At 37.1% G+C, this 18,118-nt stretch overlaps 1 protein-coding gene across 1 annotated transcript in view; it reads right to left on the bottom strand.

The window, feature by feature from the left end:
* PLA2R1 (phospholipase A2 receptor 1) overlaps nucleotides 1-18,118 on the bottom strand; it is a 161,726-nt gene that overhangs the window by 83,920 nt on the left and 59,688 nt on the right. The window contains exons 4-8 of the mRNA XM_043996789.1: nucleotides 12,332-12,505; nucleotides 7,044-7,157; nucleotides 5,729-5,872; nucleotides 3,129-3,317; nucleotides 775-932 (exon numbers count right to left, since the gene is read on the bottom strand). Of these exons, the coding sequence (XP_043852724.1) occupies nucleotides 775-932; nucleotides 3,129-3,317; nucleotides 5,729-5,872; nucleotides 7,044-7,157; nucleotides 12,332-12,505 (779 nt within the window). The remainder of the gene's footprint in view (nucleotides 1-774; nucleotides 933-3,128; nucleotides 3,318-5,728; nucleotides 5,873-7,043; nucleotides 7,158-12,331; nucleotides 12,506-18,118) is intronic.

Raw genomic sequence — 18,118 nt, 5'->3', positions numbered from 1 at the left:
TTATTTCAAACAAGTCTATTCACATATTTCTAACATCACCCAGCTTATCATTTCTTATAGCACAGTAGTATTGCATAACAATCATATACCACAACTTGTTCAGCCATTCCCCAACTGCCAACACAAAGAGAGCTGTTATAAATATTTTTAGAACATATAGGTTCCTTTCCTTTTTCCCTAATCATCTTTGGAAACAGACCTAGTAGTGGTGTTGCTGACTCAAAGAGAAGAGGTGGTTTAATAATCCTTTGGACATAATTCCAGATTACTCTCCAAAATGGTTGGATCAGTTCACAATTCCACCAACAATGAATTAGCATTCCAGTTTTTACACATCCCTTCCAACATTTGTCACTTTCCCCTTCAATCATTTTAGGCAATCTGAGAGGTGTAAAATGATATCTCAAGTTGTTTTAATTTGCACTTCTCTATTCAATAATGATTTAGAACATTTTTATATGACTTTCAATTGTTTTGATTTTATTATCTAAAAGTACCTGTTCATATCTTTTGACCATTTATCAATTGGGGAATGACTCATATTCTTATAGAGTTTATAAAATTATTTATATATTTGAGATATAACATCTTTATCTGAGAAACTGTCTATAAATGTTTTTCCTCAATTTTATAGTCTGATTTAAATGACAACCATTGACTCTCATGAGTCTTGACCTATGGAGTTCATAGAGTCATTATGATCCTAAAAACAACAGCCTCCCAGTAAACCAACTCAACCCTCAAAGACTCTTAGTGATGATGTTGGAAACTTACAGATTGCTGAGCTGAAACACAAAGTTGTCTGCTGTTGAGAGAAATATTGGGCTCTCGGGTGTGCCAGTAAGTAAAGGTAACTGGAGAGTGATTGGACCATTCAAAGGAAATTGGGATGCTATGGCTGCTCATGCCAATCCATGTTTCAGATACATTTCCTGCAAGAGATCATAGGAGATAATTGTTTTGATCCCTGTTATGTGAAAAAGGAGGTCATTATTTTGACTAATAAAAAGTTTCATTTTGATTATGAATTACCTGTGTGATAGAATTTAGTTTAACTCTTTTTAAAAAGCTTAGGAAAAAAACAACAAACAAATAAACAACTTTGTTTTGTGTTCTAATCTGTGGTAACAGTTTAAAAAACAGGCTTAAAAAAAGATTTGGAAACCTCTACATCTTAAGCATAAGAGAAATTATCTCCTCAGAGATTCTTATTAACTTCCCCAAACCTATGCAAAGCAAAAGAGGGACATTTGAAGAAAACTAATGAAAGGGCAGGGGGCACCACGGGTAGTGGAAACCAGACCAAACAAGGTGGGAAACACTCCTTTCTGACTGGAAAAAAAGAGACACCTATGTCTTAACCTCTCAGTGCCATCAAGCAATTTTATACTTTTTTTCTCTGTTTTTTCCCCTATGTTTTCTATTTCCTCTGGATTTTTTTTCAACATGGAAGAAAGTTCATTGGAGATCTTAGAGCAAAAGAATTCGGATGAGCAGCTCAGATCTTGGTAGGTGTTCATCAGTGTTAGAAAGGTGAATGAGACTCAAACAGCCAAGTCAGAATGAACATATCTCTCTTTTTTTTTTTTTTTTTTTTGCAGGGCAATGGGGATTAAGTGACTTGCCCAGAGTTACACAGCTAGTAAGTGTCTGAGGCTGGGTTTGAACTCAGGTCCTCCTGAATCCAAGGCTGGTGCCTTATCCACTGCACCATGTAGCTGCCCCGATCATATCTCTTTGTAATTGAGAAAGAAACGTTGGAAAAATTCCATTGGAAAAGAAACAGCTCAGGAGTACATATCATTCTGAGCAAATCCTCAACTTGAAGGCTAACCACCAAGAAGGGCTTTGGAGTCCAAGGTAAAATTCAAAGCTAGTTATAAATAGAAATTAAGTATTAGGGGAAAAGACAATGGTCGCTATATTATGCCTTTATTTCATTACAAATTTGCTCTATCAGAATTACTTATGTTATTAGTTAATGTCTACAAAAATTCTTTTTCTTGACCTGGTGTCCACAGACAGACAGATTTCAGGGGGTCTGTGAACCTGGATAGGAAAATAATTACAATGACTATTTTCACTGTAATTTATTTTCCTTGCAATTTTTTGTACTTTATTTTTTGCATTTAAAAATCCAGGGGGCAGCTAGATGGCGCAGTGGATAGTGCACCAGCCCTGGATTCAGGAGTACGTGAGCTCAAATCCGGCCTCAGACACTTAACACTTACTAGCTGTGTGACCCTGGGCAAGTCACTTAACCCCAATTGCTCCGCAAAAAAAAAAAAAAAAAACATAAATAAAAATAAAAATTCAGAAAGAGGGCCTTCATAGGCTTCACAAGACTGCCAAAGGAGACTCCAAAACCAACAACAACAAAAAAGGTTAAGAATCCTTAGTTTGGAGGTGGGTAAGAAGCATGATATCAGATAGCTGGACTTGGAGTCAGGAAGAAGTCAGTTCAATTCCTTTCTTCAGACACTTACTAGCTGTGTAAACCAGAGAAAGTCACTTAACTTCTCTCAGCAAAATGGGAATAATAATAAGGGCAATAATTTCCACAGGGTTGTTTTGAGGACCAAGTAAGACAATAGCTATAAAGCTCTTTGTAGACCTTAAAGTATCATCGTCATCACCACCACCACCACTTAACTTCAACTTAATAAACAATAATGTCTACTGCTTGGATTGTATACATAAGGTCTACTACCACTGGCAACAGCATCATTAAATTAAGAGTTCAGTGGTGTTTTACTGTTTGCAAGTTTCTTGGTTCAGTGATAATTTCAACCCTTTGGAGGGTTGAATCTTTAAAATTAAAGTCATAAAATAACAGTGAATGCCACACACAATGTCATATTTTTTTAAATTATCACTGCATCTATCACCTTATCTGCCTAAAATGTGAATGCCTTTACATTTTTTCTGACCATATATTTTGTGAAAATGCTGTGACTCTATATAGTCTGAAAATAGTATCCCAAAGTACATCAAGGTCAATTTAAAAATAGATGGATTTATTTTCTATCTCACTAGTAAAAAAAAAAAATTCCTGCTACATGATTATGGGCATAAGGTCTAGCAGTGATTAGAAAAAAAAAGTAAACCAACCAACTTTAAGGACTCACCATCCCTAAGAAGGGTTATGAAAAACTCCATCTCTGCTAATGAAGCTATGTTGAGCAGTTCACTGTTACTGGACCGACAGGAATGTTGGGCAGTCTTCCAGGTTTTTTTTTCTTTCTGAAGCTGGTAACAATTGTGATTGTGAGGACTCCAGCCTGGCTCACAGTGGGTAGGGTAGTATTTCCAAGCATCTTTTTCATTTTAAAGAAATAAAATAAAAACATATTATTCATAACCATAGGGTATGATGCTATTATTTTTAAATGAAGGGTGACATTATCTTTATTATTTTTTTTGCATGTGATGAATTTCTGAAAACTAAAAACCTTTCACTTTTATGAGATGATGACAGAACAATATAATGTCAAAAGCAAAAGAGACTTGAGAGTTCAGATAGAGAATCAGTCTCAGAAGCAAGAAGACCTAGCTAGGTTCAGTCTCACCTCTGGTACATACTGGTTGTGTGCCTGACAAATCACTTGACCTTTTGGGACTCTAGGCAATTCTCTAAGACTATAAATTGCAGAGTAGGTGTCTACCCGAATTAGTATTGGGAGTTTCCCCATGAGGGAGGCCCCTATAGCAGTGAAATCATAGGCTCAATGCATGTCTCCTTTTCCCACAGCTACCCGGTTTGGTAGCTAGTAGAAGGGACCTACCTCTGACCTCACAGAACCACAATTTTATGTGTTACAGTTACCTGAGTTTGTGTTTTATGCCCCTCCTAGACTTTAAGCTTCATGAAGTCAGTAACCATATTTTATCAAAACTTTGTGTATCTGGGGGGCAGCTAGGTGGCGCAGTGGATAGAGCACTGGTCCTGGAGTCAGGAGTACCTGAGTTCAAATCCAGCCTCAGACACTTAACACTTACTAGCTGTGTGACCCTGGGCAAGCCACTTAACCCCAATTGCCTCACTAAACAAACAAACAAACAAAAAAAAACTTTGTGTAGCTGCCAGTACCTAGGACAAAGTTTTAAAATGCCAGCTATTCACACAGTAGCGCTTGATAAATGTTTGTTGAATGAATCACTGACAATAAATTAATGATTTAATCCCCACTTTATAGAAGGAAGGAGGAAAAGGGAGAGGAAAGCAAGAGAGGGAGAGAATTCTATGTGAATCTCAGCAAGTTATTGAAACACTGAAAGAATCTCTCTAGAGATGAGAAATTGACCCACAGCTGTATTCTACACTCTGTAAGAATTTCAGGAATGGGGGCAGCTAGGTGGCACAGTGGGTAGAGCACCAGCCCTGGAGTCAGGAGGACCTGAGTTCAAATCTGACCTCAGACACTTAACACTTACTAGCTGTGTGACCTTGGGCAAGTCACTTAACCCCAATTGCCTCACCAAAAAAAAAAAAAAAAGAATTTCAGGAATGGATATTTAGAAGAAAATTAAAATGAAAACATTAATTATACTTGTTTAACTTGTTGCAATTGAAAATTCAGGTTATAATATGAAACAATGAGTTTCTCCTAGCTATTGATGAATCAATCTATCAGCATTTATTAAGAACCTAATACGTGCTAGGCACTGTGATAAGCAATGGAGATACAAAGAAGAACAAAAGATGGCCCCTGCCCTCAAGGAGCTCACAATCTAATGGGGAAGGCAATAAGAAATCAAGTATATGCAAATAAGCTATCTACAGGATAAACAGGAAACTATGAACAGAGGGAAGGCACTAGAATGAACATGGGTTGGGAAAGACCTGCTGTAGAAAATGGGATTTTAGTTGGGACTTAAAAGAAGTTAGGGAAGCCAGTAGGCAGAGATGAGGAAGAAGAGGATTCCAGGGATGGGGGACGGCCAGACATAATGCCTTGAGCCTAGGGAGTGTCTTATTTATGGAACATGGATTGAGAAGAGAACATGTTGGGGTATGAGAAGACTGGAAAGGTAGGAGGGGACTAGGTTATGAAGGGTTTTGAATACCAAAGAGAAGATTTTGTGTTTGATTTATGAGTTAAGTTCTAGGATTTAAATTTAAATTCTGTGGTTTTAATGATAAGAGAAAAACATTCTCTTATCCTAAAGATAAAAACATTATCTTAAAGAAAAAACCAGTATCTTCTCCTAAAAGAGGAGATAAATATTAAAAAGAACATTAATTGGACTAAAGACTTGTTACTAAAAGACTTTTTTCTCCATTGGGCTTATAGAGTGATGTGTGGAATGCAGTGGAAAATCACTGAAGTAGCGAGTTGTATAAAACTCACTTATGATTTAGTCAATTTCCAATGGGATCATGAATGAAATTCAGGAGTAGATTTAGATAAGAAACAGGTGTCGCATATTCCAATAATCAAAGAATGAGAATTCCAATGGGGAAAACTGAAAAGGTGAAATGTTTGATATGCTAAAGTTATCTTGTCTTGTTTTTTTGTAAAGCAATATTCTGATCATATATGTGGAATTCAAGATTCCTTTAGAATAGTAGAAATTGTCTGGATACAAATATTTTATTGGATAAATGTAAACCAACATTAGTAAAGTGTGAATTATGTATTAACAACAGATGGAGGAAGGTATTTAATCATGTTGAGAGGAATATTCAACAACCTATAAGAGTAATTAACATAATAAAGATACTTACCAAATACTTCATGTTCCGTGTGGTTTAAATATTTTTTACATACATAAGGCAACCCAGATTCACATTCGTGACTTCGCCAGGACTGTGTCATCAAAGAATTGAATGTTCCACAGTGATGTTTAAGAAATGGGTCAAGTTTAACATCTGAAAAAAACAACCAACGGCTCTTTAAATTCCCAAAGCAAATATAATTAATTAACCTAAAGCACATTATTTTCCATTCACTCATAGCATTTCAAGTTAACAGGGACTTTAGAGGTCATCTAATCTAAAATGCTCATTTTACAGATTTAGAAACTGAGGCTAGGAATGGTTAAGTGACCTGCCCAGGGTTACACAGTAGTGAGTGATAGACATGGTATATAAACCAAGGTCAACTGACACCATGTTCTTTCCCCATGCCATGCTGCTTATGGTGATTAGTGTGACTCTAAAAAATCCTACATGACCTGTTAGTATCATTAATATTATCTTGAAAAAAAATTACTTGGAAGAGCAAAACAGTTAAGTGATCTGCCAACTATCACACTAAATAAAGGGATGATTTTGTTTCTAGAATAGATAAATATTTTACAATTTGTTACTATAAAAAAGTAGCTGACTCCAATTCTGGCTCTGAGCCAGATTCTTTCTTCAACCTTGGGCAATTTGCCTAGTTTCTTGGCTTTTGTTTGTTGCCTGGTATAAGTGTTCTATGTTCTTGCTTTGTAGGAGTTCAACTCAGCTTTTGTACAGCTAGGTGGTAGGGTAGGTAGAGTGCTGGGTCCAGAGTCAGGAAGACCCAAGTTCAAACCCGGCCTCAGACACTTACTACCTGTGTGACCCTGGACAAGTCACTTCACCCTTTGCCTCAGTTTCCTCATCTGTAAAATGAGCTGGAAAAAGAAATGGCAAACCATTCCAGTATCTTTGCCAAGAAAACCCCAAATGGGGTCTCAAAGAGTCTGACGTGACAGAATGGCAAAACAACAAAAGTCCAGCTTTAATTGTACTGGACATCCCATTTTAGGGTAGCCCATTTATAGACTTAAGAGACCTATGTATGTAAGTACTCTCCCCTGGAACTATATAGTCTAAAAGGACTCCTTAAAATGAATTCCCAAGGACAAGTGGATGTATACCTCTTCCTACCCCCAATCCTTCAAAGTAGGTCTTAGGATTCAAGAATTCTTTGTCCCAAAGCTTTGTGGGATGAGAGCAAAGTACCTGTCCAGCCAGCTACAGGTCCCTTACTTCCATCAGAATAAATAACACTTACTATTAAGCCTCTGAGATAGTGTCATATTGTAATATAGCCAAAAACCACCACAAGTACCTGGACTCCAGTTTAGGTAGGTGAGAGGGGTTCCATCTGACCACTGCCAGCCAGCAGCTGCATCCAGCTGATTCAGACCTATCCACACATCAACTGCTTTAGTACTTAAATGGTCTGAAACAAACAGAGTGAATGGAATCATGGGTTTGGAAAGGAAAAAAACACACAACAAAACACCTTGTTTATTTTTCAGGACTTAAGAGGCATAGTGTTTTGAACTACATCTAATATAAAATATAAACCTTTTGGTATCACAGCCATGATGATCCCCGACATAATTTTCTTAGAGGCTCTTACTATTTCAGCAAGAGCAGTACTTGAGTTAAAATGCATTTTCCCTATCATCTAGAAATCTTAAGTTTTCATAACAATCTATTATATGGAAGAGTAGAAACCAAAAAGTACGTGACATGCTCTATGATTATAAACTTGAATTCACTCCCATTTTCTTTCTTTTTGAAAAAAAATGTGTTATTAATATTTTTGTTTTATATAATGCATATTGCAGCCATTTCCAGACACAATGACCCTATAACATCCAAAGTTGGGTAAACCAAACTAGATTTACTTTCACTCTCATGGGATCCACGGTCACCTGGGAGAATTTTGCACTTGGTTTTAGAAGTAGGAGGGAAAAGGGAGACAGAGTAAGAGTCAAGAGGGATCATTAATACAATGTTTTAAAATATGTATTCTTTCTTTTTGGGGGCCTGACTTATGATTGACATAGGGGATTCCTGATGAAGAAGCTCCTTTTAACAATACAAATCAGTCATTTCTCTGCAACTTATGGACATAATTGCATTGGACCCTGAGAGGTTGTTTGCCCAGGATCACACAACTAGTACATGTCACAGGCAGGCTTTGAACCTCCACAAACATTTCCTGAATGCCTCTTGTGTGGCAGGCATTGCTCTTGACACTGAGGACTTAAGGATAAAAGTGAAACAGGCCTTGCTCTTGTAAGGAGAGTTATGATGTATGGATTTGCAAGTAAATACAAAATAAATACATACATAAATACATACAAAATAAATAAAATGTAATCTAGAGAAAGGGGATACTAGAGGGCAGCTAGGTGGCTCAGTGGATAAAGCACCAGCCATGGATTCAGGAGGACCTGAGTTCAAATATGACCTCAGACACTTGACACTTACTAGCTATGTGACCCTGGGCAAGTCACTTAACCCTCATTGCCCCGCAAAAAAACAAACAAACAAACAAACAAACGGGATACTAGAGGTTGAGGGGAGAGGAACATCAAGAAAGATTTCATGTAGAAAGTGGTGCTAGAGCTGAGAAAGAAAAGGAGGGAGGAGCAGGGGAGGAGGGACACAGAGAGACAGAGCCAGAAGCCTTTAAAAGTTCTGAGCACAAAGGAATAAACCTGCAGTTCTGAGAACAAAGGCCAGACAGATTTTGGATGCTGATGTACATATATGGAAGCGTACTCCACCCCCCTTCCCAAACCCACTCTAAAGGTGTCTGGCTCAATCTCAAGGTTCATTTGTTTTGGTGGTGCCCCATGCTTCATACTCAGCCTTCTCTCTGAATTCTGAACTCTTCCCTGGACTCTGATTTGTATTCCTGAAAAGAATCGATCTTTCCCTCCCCTCTCCAGTATCCTAAGCCTGGGATCCTGCTTCCAGCCCTCTTACACACAGGACCCCTCATGTCCCTGAATGTACAGTGCCTTCTCTTCTCTGCCTTGATTGATCTCCCTAGACTTAATCTCTAGCACATCTAACTTGGAGAAGCTACAAGGTACCCCTTCCTTTGCTAGATGAACTCTTAGAGGGGCTGATCCATGTCCTTCTCAGCCAGCCTGATCCTACTGTCTAAGTGTCAGAGGGAATGAACCCAAATGAACTTGGTTTGACTCCTAGGGCTGTCACTTACTACCTGTCTGAGTTCAGGTAAATCGTTAAACCTCTCTGTTTCTCAATTTTCTCATCTGTAGAATGAAGAGGTTGGGCTAGATTGCAATCTAAGGTCCCTTTCAAATCTACATCTGTGATCCTAAGTGTTATCACAAAGTCTTTAGAGAGAATCATAAATTTAAAAATTCAACGTACAAGTCACCCAAATGCTTCTTCTAAGATAAAAAAAAAAAATGTCACCTTAGATCAAAGCAGGTGGTACGAATATTTGATTTACCAAACTGTGAAGTCTCTGTTTCAACTTGATAATTGAACATTCTGTATTGCTTTGTATATTCACTTCAAAGTGACATTTGAAACTCATTTGGACAAAAATCTGGCATACTATGAAACAGTGTTGAGGAATGCCTTGGTTGATTTCTGGTGCTTTTCACCATCTTGGAGAAAACAACAGTGATTAACAAAAGTTTTCAAATGTGACTATCGCCTTTAAGAGGTTTTTTTGGTTTTTTGGTTTTTTTCCGCGTTTAGTTTTTGATGACTGCAAATGGCATTTGGAATGAGGATACTGTTAGGTTTAAGAATAAGAGCACTTGTTTCTTTAAAAACTAGGTGACAGACTAGGTGACTGATCAAGGTTCTAATAAAAATCAGCCAATTTGCATACATCAGAGTATTAGGGGATTAGCCAAGGGTAGGCTAGCTATGGATCAAGGGCAAGAGCTCCGGTCTTAAGAGTTGATCATGGTTAGGTGAGATATTGACAGATACTGAGGCAGAGGGTACTGATACACAGAATGAGAGACAACTACAGGGAGAAACTATGTAGGACTTTAGATAACTCCCATTGGGGAAGAAGTTTTCCTGATGATGTTCAATTCAGTCTGTAGGCTTTTATTCTCAGAACCCTGGGTTTGTTCTCATCCTTGGGGTCAGATCTTCTGAGAATTCTTTCTCCTTCCCCTGCCATGATTATGGCTCTAATGCAAAGGTTAACCCCAAAGACAAGACACCAATGATAAATGTTACCACTGTGTGAGGTGGCAGAATGAGGCCTTCCCTATGAGACATAGTGGTAAGAGATGTTCATAGGATTATGTCAAAAGACACTACAGGAGAAAGGTGAGCCCCATTTTACCAAGGAGAGAAGTTTCTTAAACTTGATATGAGCTAACATTGAACACACAAAATAAAAACAGAAAAGTGTACACATGGGAAGTACCCTGCCAAGTTACTTAATGACAGGGTAACGTAAATAATGCACTGTGTCCTTCTTAAATTGATTAATCAGCATTACTTTCAACAGCACACTAGGCATCTGAAAGGTACCACGTTCATAATGGAGAACAGGAAGGAAAAAAGATGTACATTATTGATAATAAAGTGAAAAATCCTAGAGTCTCTATTTTTAAATTTTAAATTCCATAAAGCAAGAAACTAACCTAACCAAACCAAAAGGGATTTTTACTAAAAACCTAACTAACCAAAGTGATCTTTACTAGAGCCCAAGTATGACCACGTCACCCCCTCTCCTTCATGCAATAAACTCCAGTGGCTCCCTATGATCACTTCCAAGATCAAACATAAAACTCTTCTGTTTGGCATTTAAAGCCCTTCACAATTTACTTAGCCCCTCCTTTCCAGTCTCCTTACACTAAAGGAGTTAAACTGGGTCTGCAAAACTTTGCAATGAGGCCTGAGCCAGTGTAATTGGAAAATGTTTAACAAAATAAATAAAAATGCAATAAAATACAATAAAGCACAGATGATGTTAATTTTGTGCTTTTCTTGCAGCCTGCAGGAATCCCTTTCTTTTTCAGTTTGACACCAGAGGCTTACACTTTATTGCCTTTTACTTGCTTTATGCTCCAACCATTCTGGCTTACTTGATATTCCTCACATGCAACAATTCATCTCCTAAATGCCATTGCACTGGCTGTCTTCCATTCTTGGAATGCTTTTTTTCCTTCTGATTTTCCTGGCTTCCTTCAAGACTCAGCTCAAATCCTAGTTTCTATAGGCATTGATAGTCCTACCCTCCCTCAACTGATAGTGCATTCTCTTTGTGATTAGTTTCCATCTACACTGTATTTCTTTCTGTCTGTATATACCTATGCATGTTTTCCCCCCATTTGAATGTTTGCCATTCAATGAACGTTTATCAAGACTCCTACTATGTGCCAGGCACTGTGCTAAGTTCTAGAAATACAAAGAAGGGCAAAAGACAGTCCCTGCTCTCAAGGATCTCACATAATGTGAGCTCTCTTCAGTACAGAGACTGGGTTTATTCCTTTCTTTGTATTCCTAGCACTTAACAGTTCCCAGCACATAATAGGAGTCTTTTTTTTTATTATAGTAGGAGTTTTAATAAATGTTCATTGACTGACTTAATGAATAATTGTTGACTGATTACTTATTTCAAACCCTATCTCATGTTTCTAGCACCTGGCACAGTACTCTATATATGACAGGCTTGCAAAAAATGGTCTTTACATGTTAAAAGTTCAAGTATGTTCAATTAAATATTAAAATATTAATTTTTCTAAGCTTACAACAATTATGAGATACTATTATACACTTCTTTGAGTAACATACAATATGAGTACAGATATAAATAATATTTACATTTACACGATATAAATAGGACCAAATTTCAATGTCTACGTTTGGCTTAATTATGCTGCTCAGAACCAGAGTGAAAATGTAATTGTCCTTTATCTATTAGTCAACTACAGCATTAAACATTAGTGCAAACCAAAATCTCTCTGTGCACAGCCCAGCCCAGTAAAAGCTGAAATAATCACTATTGTCTAGTGCTCTACCATCTTTTTGTCATAGTAAAATTAAATATATTCTAGACAAATGTAACTATAACTTGTAGCACTTACCATAATTGTTCATTATTTTGTGACATTGCATATTATCTCATTTTGTTATTGGTAATTACTTTTCATATATGTTTGTTTGTCCCCAGCTAGATCTTAGATCTGGCCATCTTTGATGGCAGGGGCCTCATATGACATTTATCTAATGGGCCCTGCAGAACCTATCACAAGGTTTTGAACATAGCACATACTCAGTAAGTTTCTATTGAGAAAGTAAATGGAAATTTGCTCTACTGAATGGACATCTGTGATTACCCAAGGGTAATCTTCCTGCCACAAGGTCACCCTATTTACAATTTGATTTTCAGAGAAGAAAGTGAGGATGGTTTCCCAGAGTACCCAAGTGGGATAATAAGTAGTATGAAACTCCATGATAATAGGAAAACCACTTCTGATAGAAACAAAAAACCTGTTTCATCTCCACATTAGTCTTATGGGCATGGTTTTGCATGAAATGGACTTCATTACTAACAGCAGTTATTTTAATTGGGGGGATATAAATATAGACCATTTATCTACTTACGCCTTATAAAATTTTCTTCTGCCCCATCCATGATACTTAGTAAATCACCTCCTTGCATCTTGCATGAAGAATGGGCTTCACTCCAAGACAGAATGGAAAAGAGATTGAATTGGTAGCAAATATGTGTGTTAGGATCCTTCTCCCAGAAAACTTCACAACTTATTGCTGTGGAGGCTAAAAACAAAGCGCATCAGAAAAACTCCAATTATTATTTTATTGTATTAGTGTCTCTGTTCGAGTAATGCAATAAACATAGTTTAACAAAATTAGTACCTAGTCAATTAGCTAGATATTCTGATAGATTCTTAAAGTACATTTGGGTAAAAATTATTATAGCATTATAATCCTGAAAAGACAAAATATGTCAATTTTCATGGTCTTTATCCCTAATTGGCTCTTCATGATCAAGTCTTCTCCTGTATTACTTCATTGAATTAAATGGAACCATCTAAGGATACAAATGAAATTTTCGGTGATGAGGTTATGATCCTTTCTTTAAGCCCTAATTATGAAGCAATTTATTCATAGAAAAGAAGTGACATATGTCTTCATATCAACAGCAGGGTTCATGTAAAGTGCCACCCCTTTGAACCTTTGATCCCAATACATAATGACGTAAGGGGTTCATTTTTTGACAAAATTGTCTTGAAATTTAAAAAATAATTACATTTAGCAAAAACATCTTTGGTTGTATAATGTCTAGAAAGGCCTTTTCCAAGAAGTACAGGGGGACAGTACAAACAAATCACTTCATATTTATTTTATTTTACAATAGCTAAAATCTATTTTTGCTCTATATGGTATATCCCAAATGAATTAAGGCTTTCAAATGAACATTGAAAACTGGAGCCCAGATAATTTAAGAAAGAAAACTTCTTTAGCCAAAGGGGAGATGTGTAAAAATCTACTTTTAAGGAGCTAGCCAAAAATTCAAAACATGATTAAAAATAAACTTAATAAACCACACAAAATGGGGCCTGGAACTTGCCATTCCCATGAAACATGAGAGAATCCGTATCAAATTGGGATGATATTTACACTAGATTTTTTAAAAATCATGAACTGAGATGAACAAGGAAAAATAATGACAAAAACCTCACAACTATAGCTATATGAAATAAAACCACAAGTATATTAGAGGGCTAAAAATGCTGATCATGCCAGAATAAGCAAATAACTGATAAGCAGTATTTAATGCAGTGCCATGATTAGAAAGTATACAAAAGAAATACAGTAGAAATTCAGAGGAAAGAGATCCAAATGAGAGCCAGAGTAGTGATGAAAGATTTCTTAGGAGGGGCAATATAAGCTATATTCTGAAGGATGAAGAGATTTGGAAAGGCAGAAAAGAAATGAGAGAGTATTCCAGGCATGGGGAATAATGTGAGCAAAATTAGAGAACTGGGAATAACCATGGTACAGAATTTGTCATCTACAGAAGACAATAAGTATTGGGAAATGGGAAAATAAATTGGGTTTAGGTTTTGCAGAGTCTTAGAAACAATATGGAGAAAAACAGAGTTAATGCTGTAAGAAAACAGGGAGCGGGGCAGCTAGGTGGCGCAGTGGATAGAGCACTGGCCCTGGAGTCAGGAGTACCTGGGTTCAAATCCGGCCTCAGACACTTAACACTTACTAGTTGTGTGACCCTGGGCAAGTCACTTAACCCCAATTGCCTCACTAAAGAAAAAAGAAAAGAAAAGAAAACAAAACAAAACAAAACAAAACAAAACAGGGAGCTAGGAAAGATTTATATGAACTGATGCAAAGTGAAGTAAGCAGAACCAGGAGAACGTTATACACAGTAAAAGCAATACTGAATGATGATCAACTGTGAATGACTTAGCTATTCTCAGAAATACAATGATCCAAGACAATTCAAAAGGACTCATGATGAAAAATGCTATCCACTTCCAGAAAAAAGAACAGAATGCAGATCAAAACCAACTCTTTTTTTACTATCTATACTTTTCATGTTTTTTCTTCTTTTACAATATGACTAGTATGTTTTGTATGATTAACTATGTATAATCTATATCAAATTGCTTATTGTGTTAGGTGGGAGGGGACTGAGGAAGAGAGAAAAATTGTAACTCAAAATATTTTGAAAATGTTCAAAATTGTCTTTACATGTAACTGGAGGAAATAAAATATTATTTTAAAAAGGAAAGGGAGGGGCAGCTAGGTGACACAGTAGATAAAGGATTCAGGAGGATCTGAGTTCAAATCCAGGCTCAGACACTTGACACTTACTAGCTGTGTGACCCTGGGCAAGTCACTTAACCCTCATTGCCCACCAAAAAAAAAAAAAGAAAAGGAAGCTATTAAAGGTTTTTGAGTAGGGAAGTTAAAAGTATATAAGTGATATTTAGAGAAAATTAATCTGGCAGTAGATACAGAACTGATTATTATTGAAGGAGAATAGAAATGGGAAAATTAACCTCTTGATGTAATCCAGGCATGAAGTAATAAGGGTCTGGACCAAGGCAGTGGAGATGAAGGGTTGAATCATATTGGGGAAGGGAAATAAGTTTAATAAGGGGCAAGCCCACTGAAAGCTTCTGTTTGGAGTTTGTTGCCATGATCAACTGTTTCCATAAAACACTTATAAATCTGTAAATGGTACATTTGGAGTTAGATGACTTGGGTTGGAATCCTGTCCCAGCCATCTACATGACCTGTTTTAAGTCACTTAATCACTCTAGGTATAAAGAATAGGTTGGAATAGATTCAATTCAACAAATAGTCATTCTGATTACTAATGATATTAATAACAGCCACTATGTATATAGCACTTTGGAGTCTACGAAGCACTTAATAAATATAATCTCATTTTATCTTCACAACAACCCTGGGAGACAGATGCTATTATCAAGCACATTTCACAAATAGGAAGAGCTAACAGGTCCATGTGTGACAATGGAACTCTCATGCTGTTTACAGAAATCAAGGAAGACCCTGAGAAGGTTGAGTGTCCTATGCTGAATTTATGGGAGGACACAGGCAAGAGTCTTATTATGGATGGGCAGCTACGGATGGATGCATTGTTATATGTAGAGACAGTTAGATGGTGCAGAGGATAGAGCACTGGTTTTGGAATCAGGAAGATCTAAATTAAAATCTGGCCTCAGACACTTAAAAGCTGTATGACCTTGGACAAATCACTTAAATCTAGATCTGCCTCAGTTTCCTTAACTATAAAATGGAGATCATGATAGTATTTATCTCTTAGGGTTGCTGTAAGGATCAAATGAGATATTTATAAAGCACTGAAGTATGGTATCTGGTGTATCGCAGGCATGTAATAAATGTTCATTTCCTTCCTTCATTCCTATATCATTGAAGAATAAGATAACAAATCCATTTGGTTAAAACTACTAAATGCTGTGGTTTGGGGTTTTTAGGCTGGGCCAAAAATAATCAGCATGGAAATCTCTATCTACACAGGCAGATCTGCAATTTGAATCTAACTTATACATTGCCTGGAACACTGAGGGTTTGATGATTTGTCCAGGATTGCACAGTGTCTGAGACTAGATTTAAATCCAGGTCTTCCTGACTTCAGATCCAGGGCCCCATCCACAATGCCATGCTGCTTTTCCACATAGATTCCAACTTTTTTCCTTGCTCCTGTATAATTGGACATATTTTGTTCTACAAAGCTCTGTTAGAAGATATTACCCACAATGACAAGAGCTGTGAAACTCTTTAGCATGGCAAAATATACTGTGCTTGGGGCAGCTAGATGGCGAAGTGGATAGAGCACCGGCCCTGGAGTCAGGAGTACCTGAGTTCAAATTCGGCCTCAGACACTTAACACTTACTAGCTGTGTGACCCTAGGCAAGTCACTTAACCCCAATTGGCTCACTAAAAAAAAAATATTATATATATATATATATATATATATATATATATATATATATATATATATATATATATACTGTGCTTTTATATACCATGTTGTATTATTACACCATAAGAAATGACAGATATTAGAATAACAAAGAAAAAGAAAGCATGGCGTGGTAGATAGAGAGCCAGGGTCAGACTGAGGAAAACTTGTGCTCCAGTCCTATCTGTCTGATACTTCCTGGTTGTATCATCCTAGGCAAGTATTTTTTTTTGGGGGGGGGGGGTGGTGGTGAGGCAATGAGGGTTAAGTGACTTGCCCAGGGTCACACAGCTAGCAAGTGCCAAGTGTCTGAGGCCGGATTTGAATTCAGGTCCTCCTGAATCCAGGGCTGGTGCTTTATCCACTGTGCCACTTAGCTGCCCTAGGCAAGTTATTTAACTCTTCAGTGAACCTAGGCAACTGCCCAAGACTACAATTTGTAGAATAATTGCCTATTTTCACTTGTAAAAGAAATTTTCTCAATCCCTACAGCAGTGAAAACACAAGCACAAACCAAAAAATAAATAAATAAATAAATAAATAAAGCAAAAGGCTAGGCTAATAAATATGGGAAGACTTAAAATGAAGTAATGTCAAATAAATGTAAGAGTCAGAAAAATAACATAAACATTGACTATCACAATGTAAAATAATAATATTCAAAGCAACAAAATCCAGAAAAAGAAAAAGTTTAGACAGGGACATGGAAGCAAACAGATCGTTTTTGTTGCTATGTTGTTAACAATAACATATGCTTGTTTTAACAAAACAAAAACTTTTTTAATTATACATTTTTTGAAAAATATAATGGGATTTATAATTTCATATATGATTGTTTTCTATTCTTGTTTATATATTTGAATATTTTTGTTGATGAATGCCAAGTTTAGAATATATATTTTTAAATTTTATAAAAGTGGCATCCTGCAGCCCATACCCTACTAGCAGCTCCAGTTTGGGTGGAAATTTCCTCTTGCTTCTTGATATTTATTCCAAGTCTCCAAACTACTCCCCCGCCAAAACAACCCTAAAGCCTCCCTGCTGGGTTTGACTGGCCTTTGAAATATGCTGATTTCAAAAACATGCTTATATACTGATTTATACTATAATTCATCATCTTCTATGTGCACACTCTTTCCCCAGCTGGATCACATCTTGTACGTCTTAGTATTCTTAACACAGTGCACCCAGTGCTGTGCTTTGCATATAGTTTCTCAATAAATGTTGATCCAAACCTGGAAGGGTCCTCAGAGGCCATCCAATCTAGTCCCCTCATTTTACGATGAGGAAATTGAGGCCCACGGATGTTAAATGCCTTTTCAATGTCACATGGGTAATAAGCATCAGAGGTGGCAAATGAGCCAAAGTCCGCTGGCTCCCACACCAAGGCTCTTTCAATACCATACAGCCCATTTTTAATGCTAGTGTGTGACGATTTTTCAAATGCCCTAATGAATCCAGGTTTTTCCACATTACAGCTTAAAATTTTACTTTTTTTTATAGGCCATTGGATAATCGTCTGCCTATATTGATGTAAACCCCTGTCCCGAAGTCCACTGCCCTGCCCTGTGTAAAAGTCAAGGTAGAGTTGGTGAGAGGGGAGAGAGAAGTGAGAAGAGCTCTTCAGACACTCAGCACAATACAGGGAAAAGCACCAGTCTGCTCTTAAGGATCACATATTTAGAGCTAGAAGGTAGAGGGTCCCTTAGAGATCACCTAGTCCCATGTTCTTATTTTGCAGATGAGGAAACTGGGGCCAAGAGGGGTGAAGTATCTTGTTCACTGTCACACACATGTAGTTAATTGGTGAATTGTTGTAGCTAAGATATGAATCCAGTAAGATCTCTAATTCCAAATCTAGCTGGTTTTTCCATTGTACCACCCTACCTCCTTG

The sequence above is a fragment of the Dromiciops gliroides genome, chromosome 3 (assembly GCF_019393635.1).
Source record: "Dromiciops gliroides isolate mDroGli1 chromosome 3, mDroGli1.pri, whole genome shotgun sequence".
Lineage (NCBI taxonomy): Eukaryota > Metazoa > Chordata > Mammalia > Microbiotheria > Microbiotheriidae > Dromiciops > Dromiciops gliroides.
This window is presented reverse-complemented; position numbering and strand designations above follow the sequence as displayed.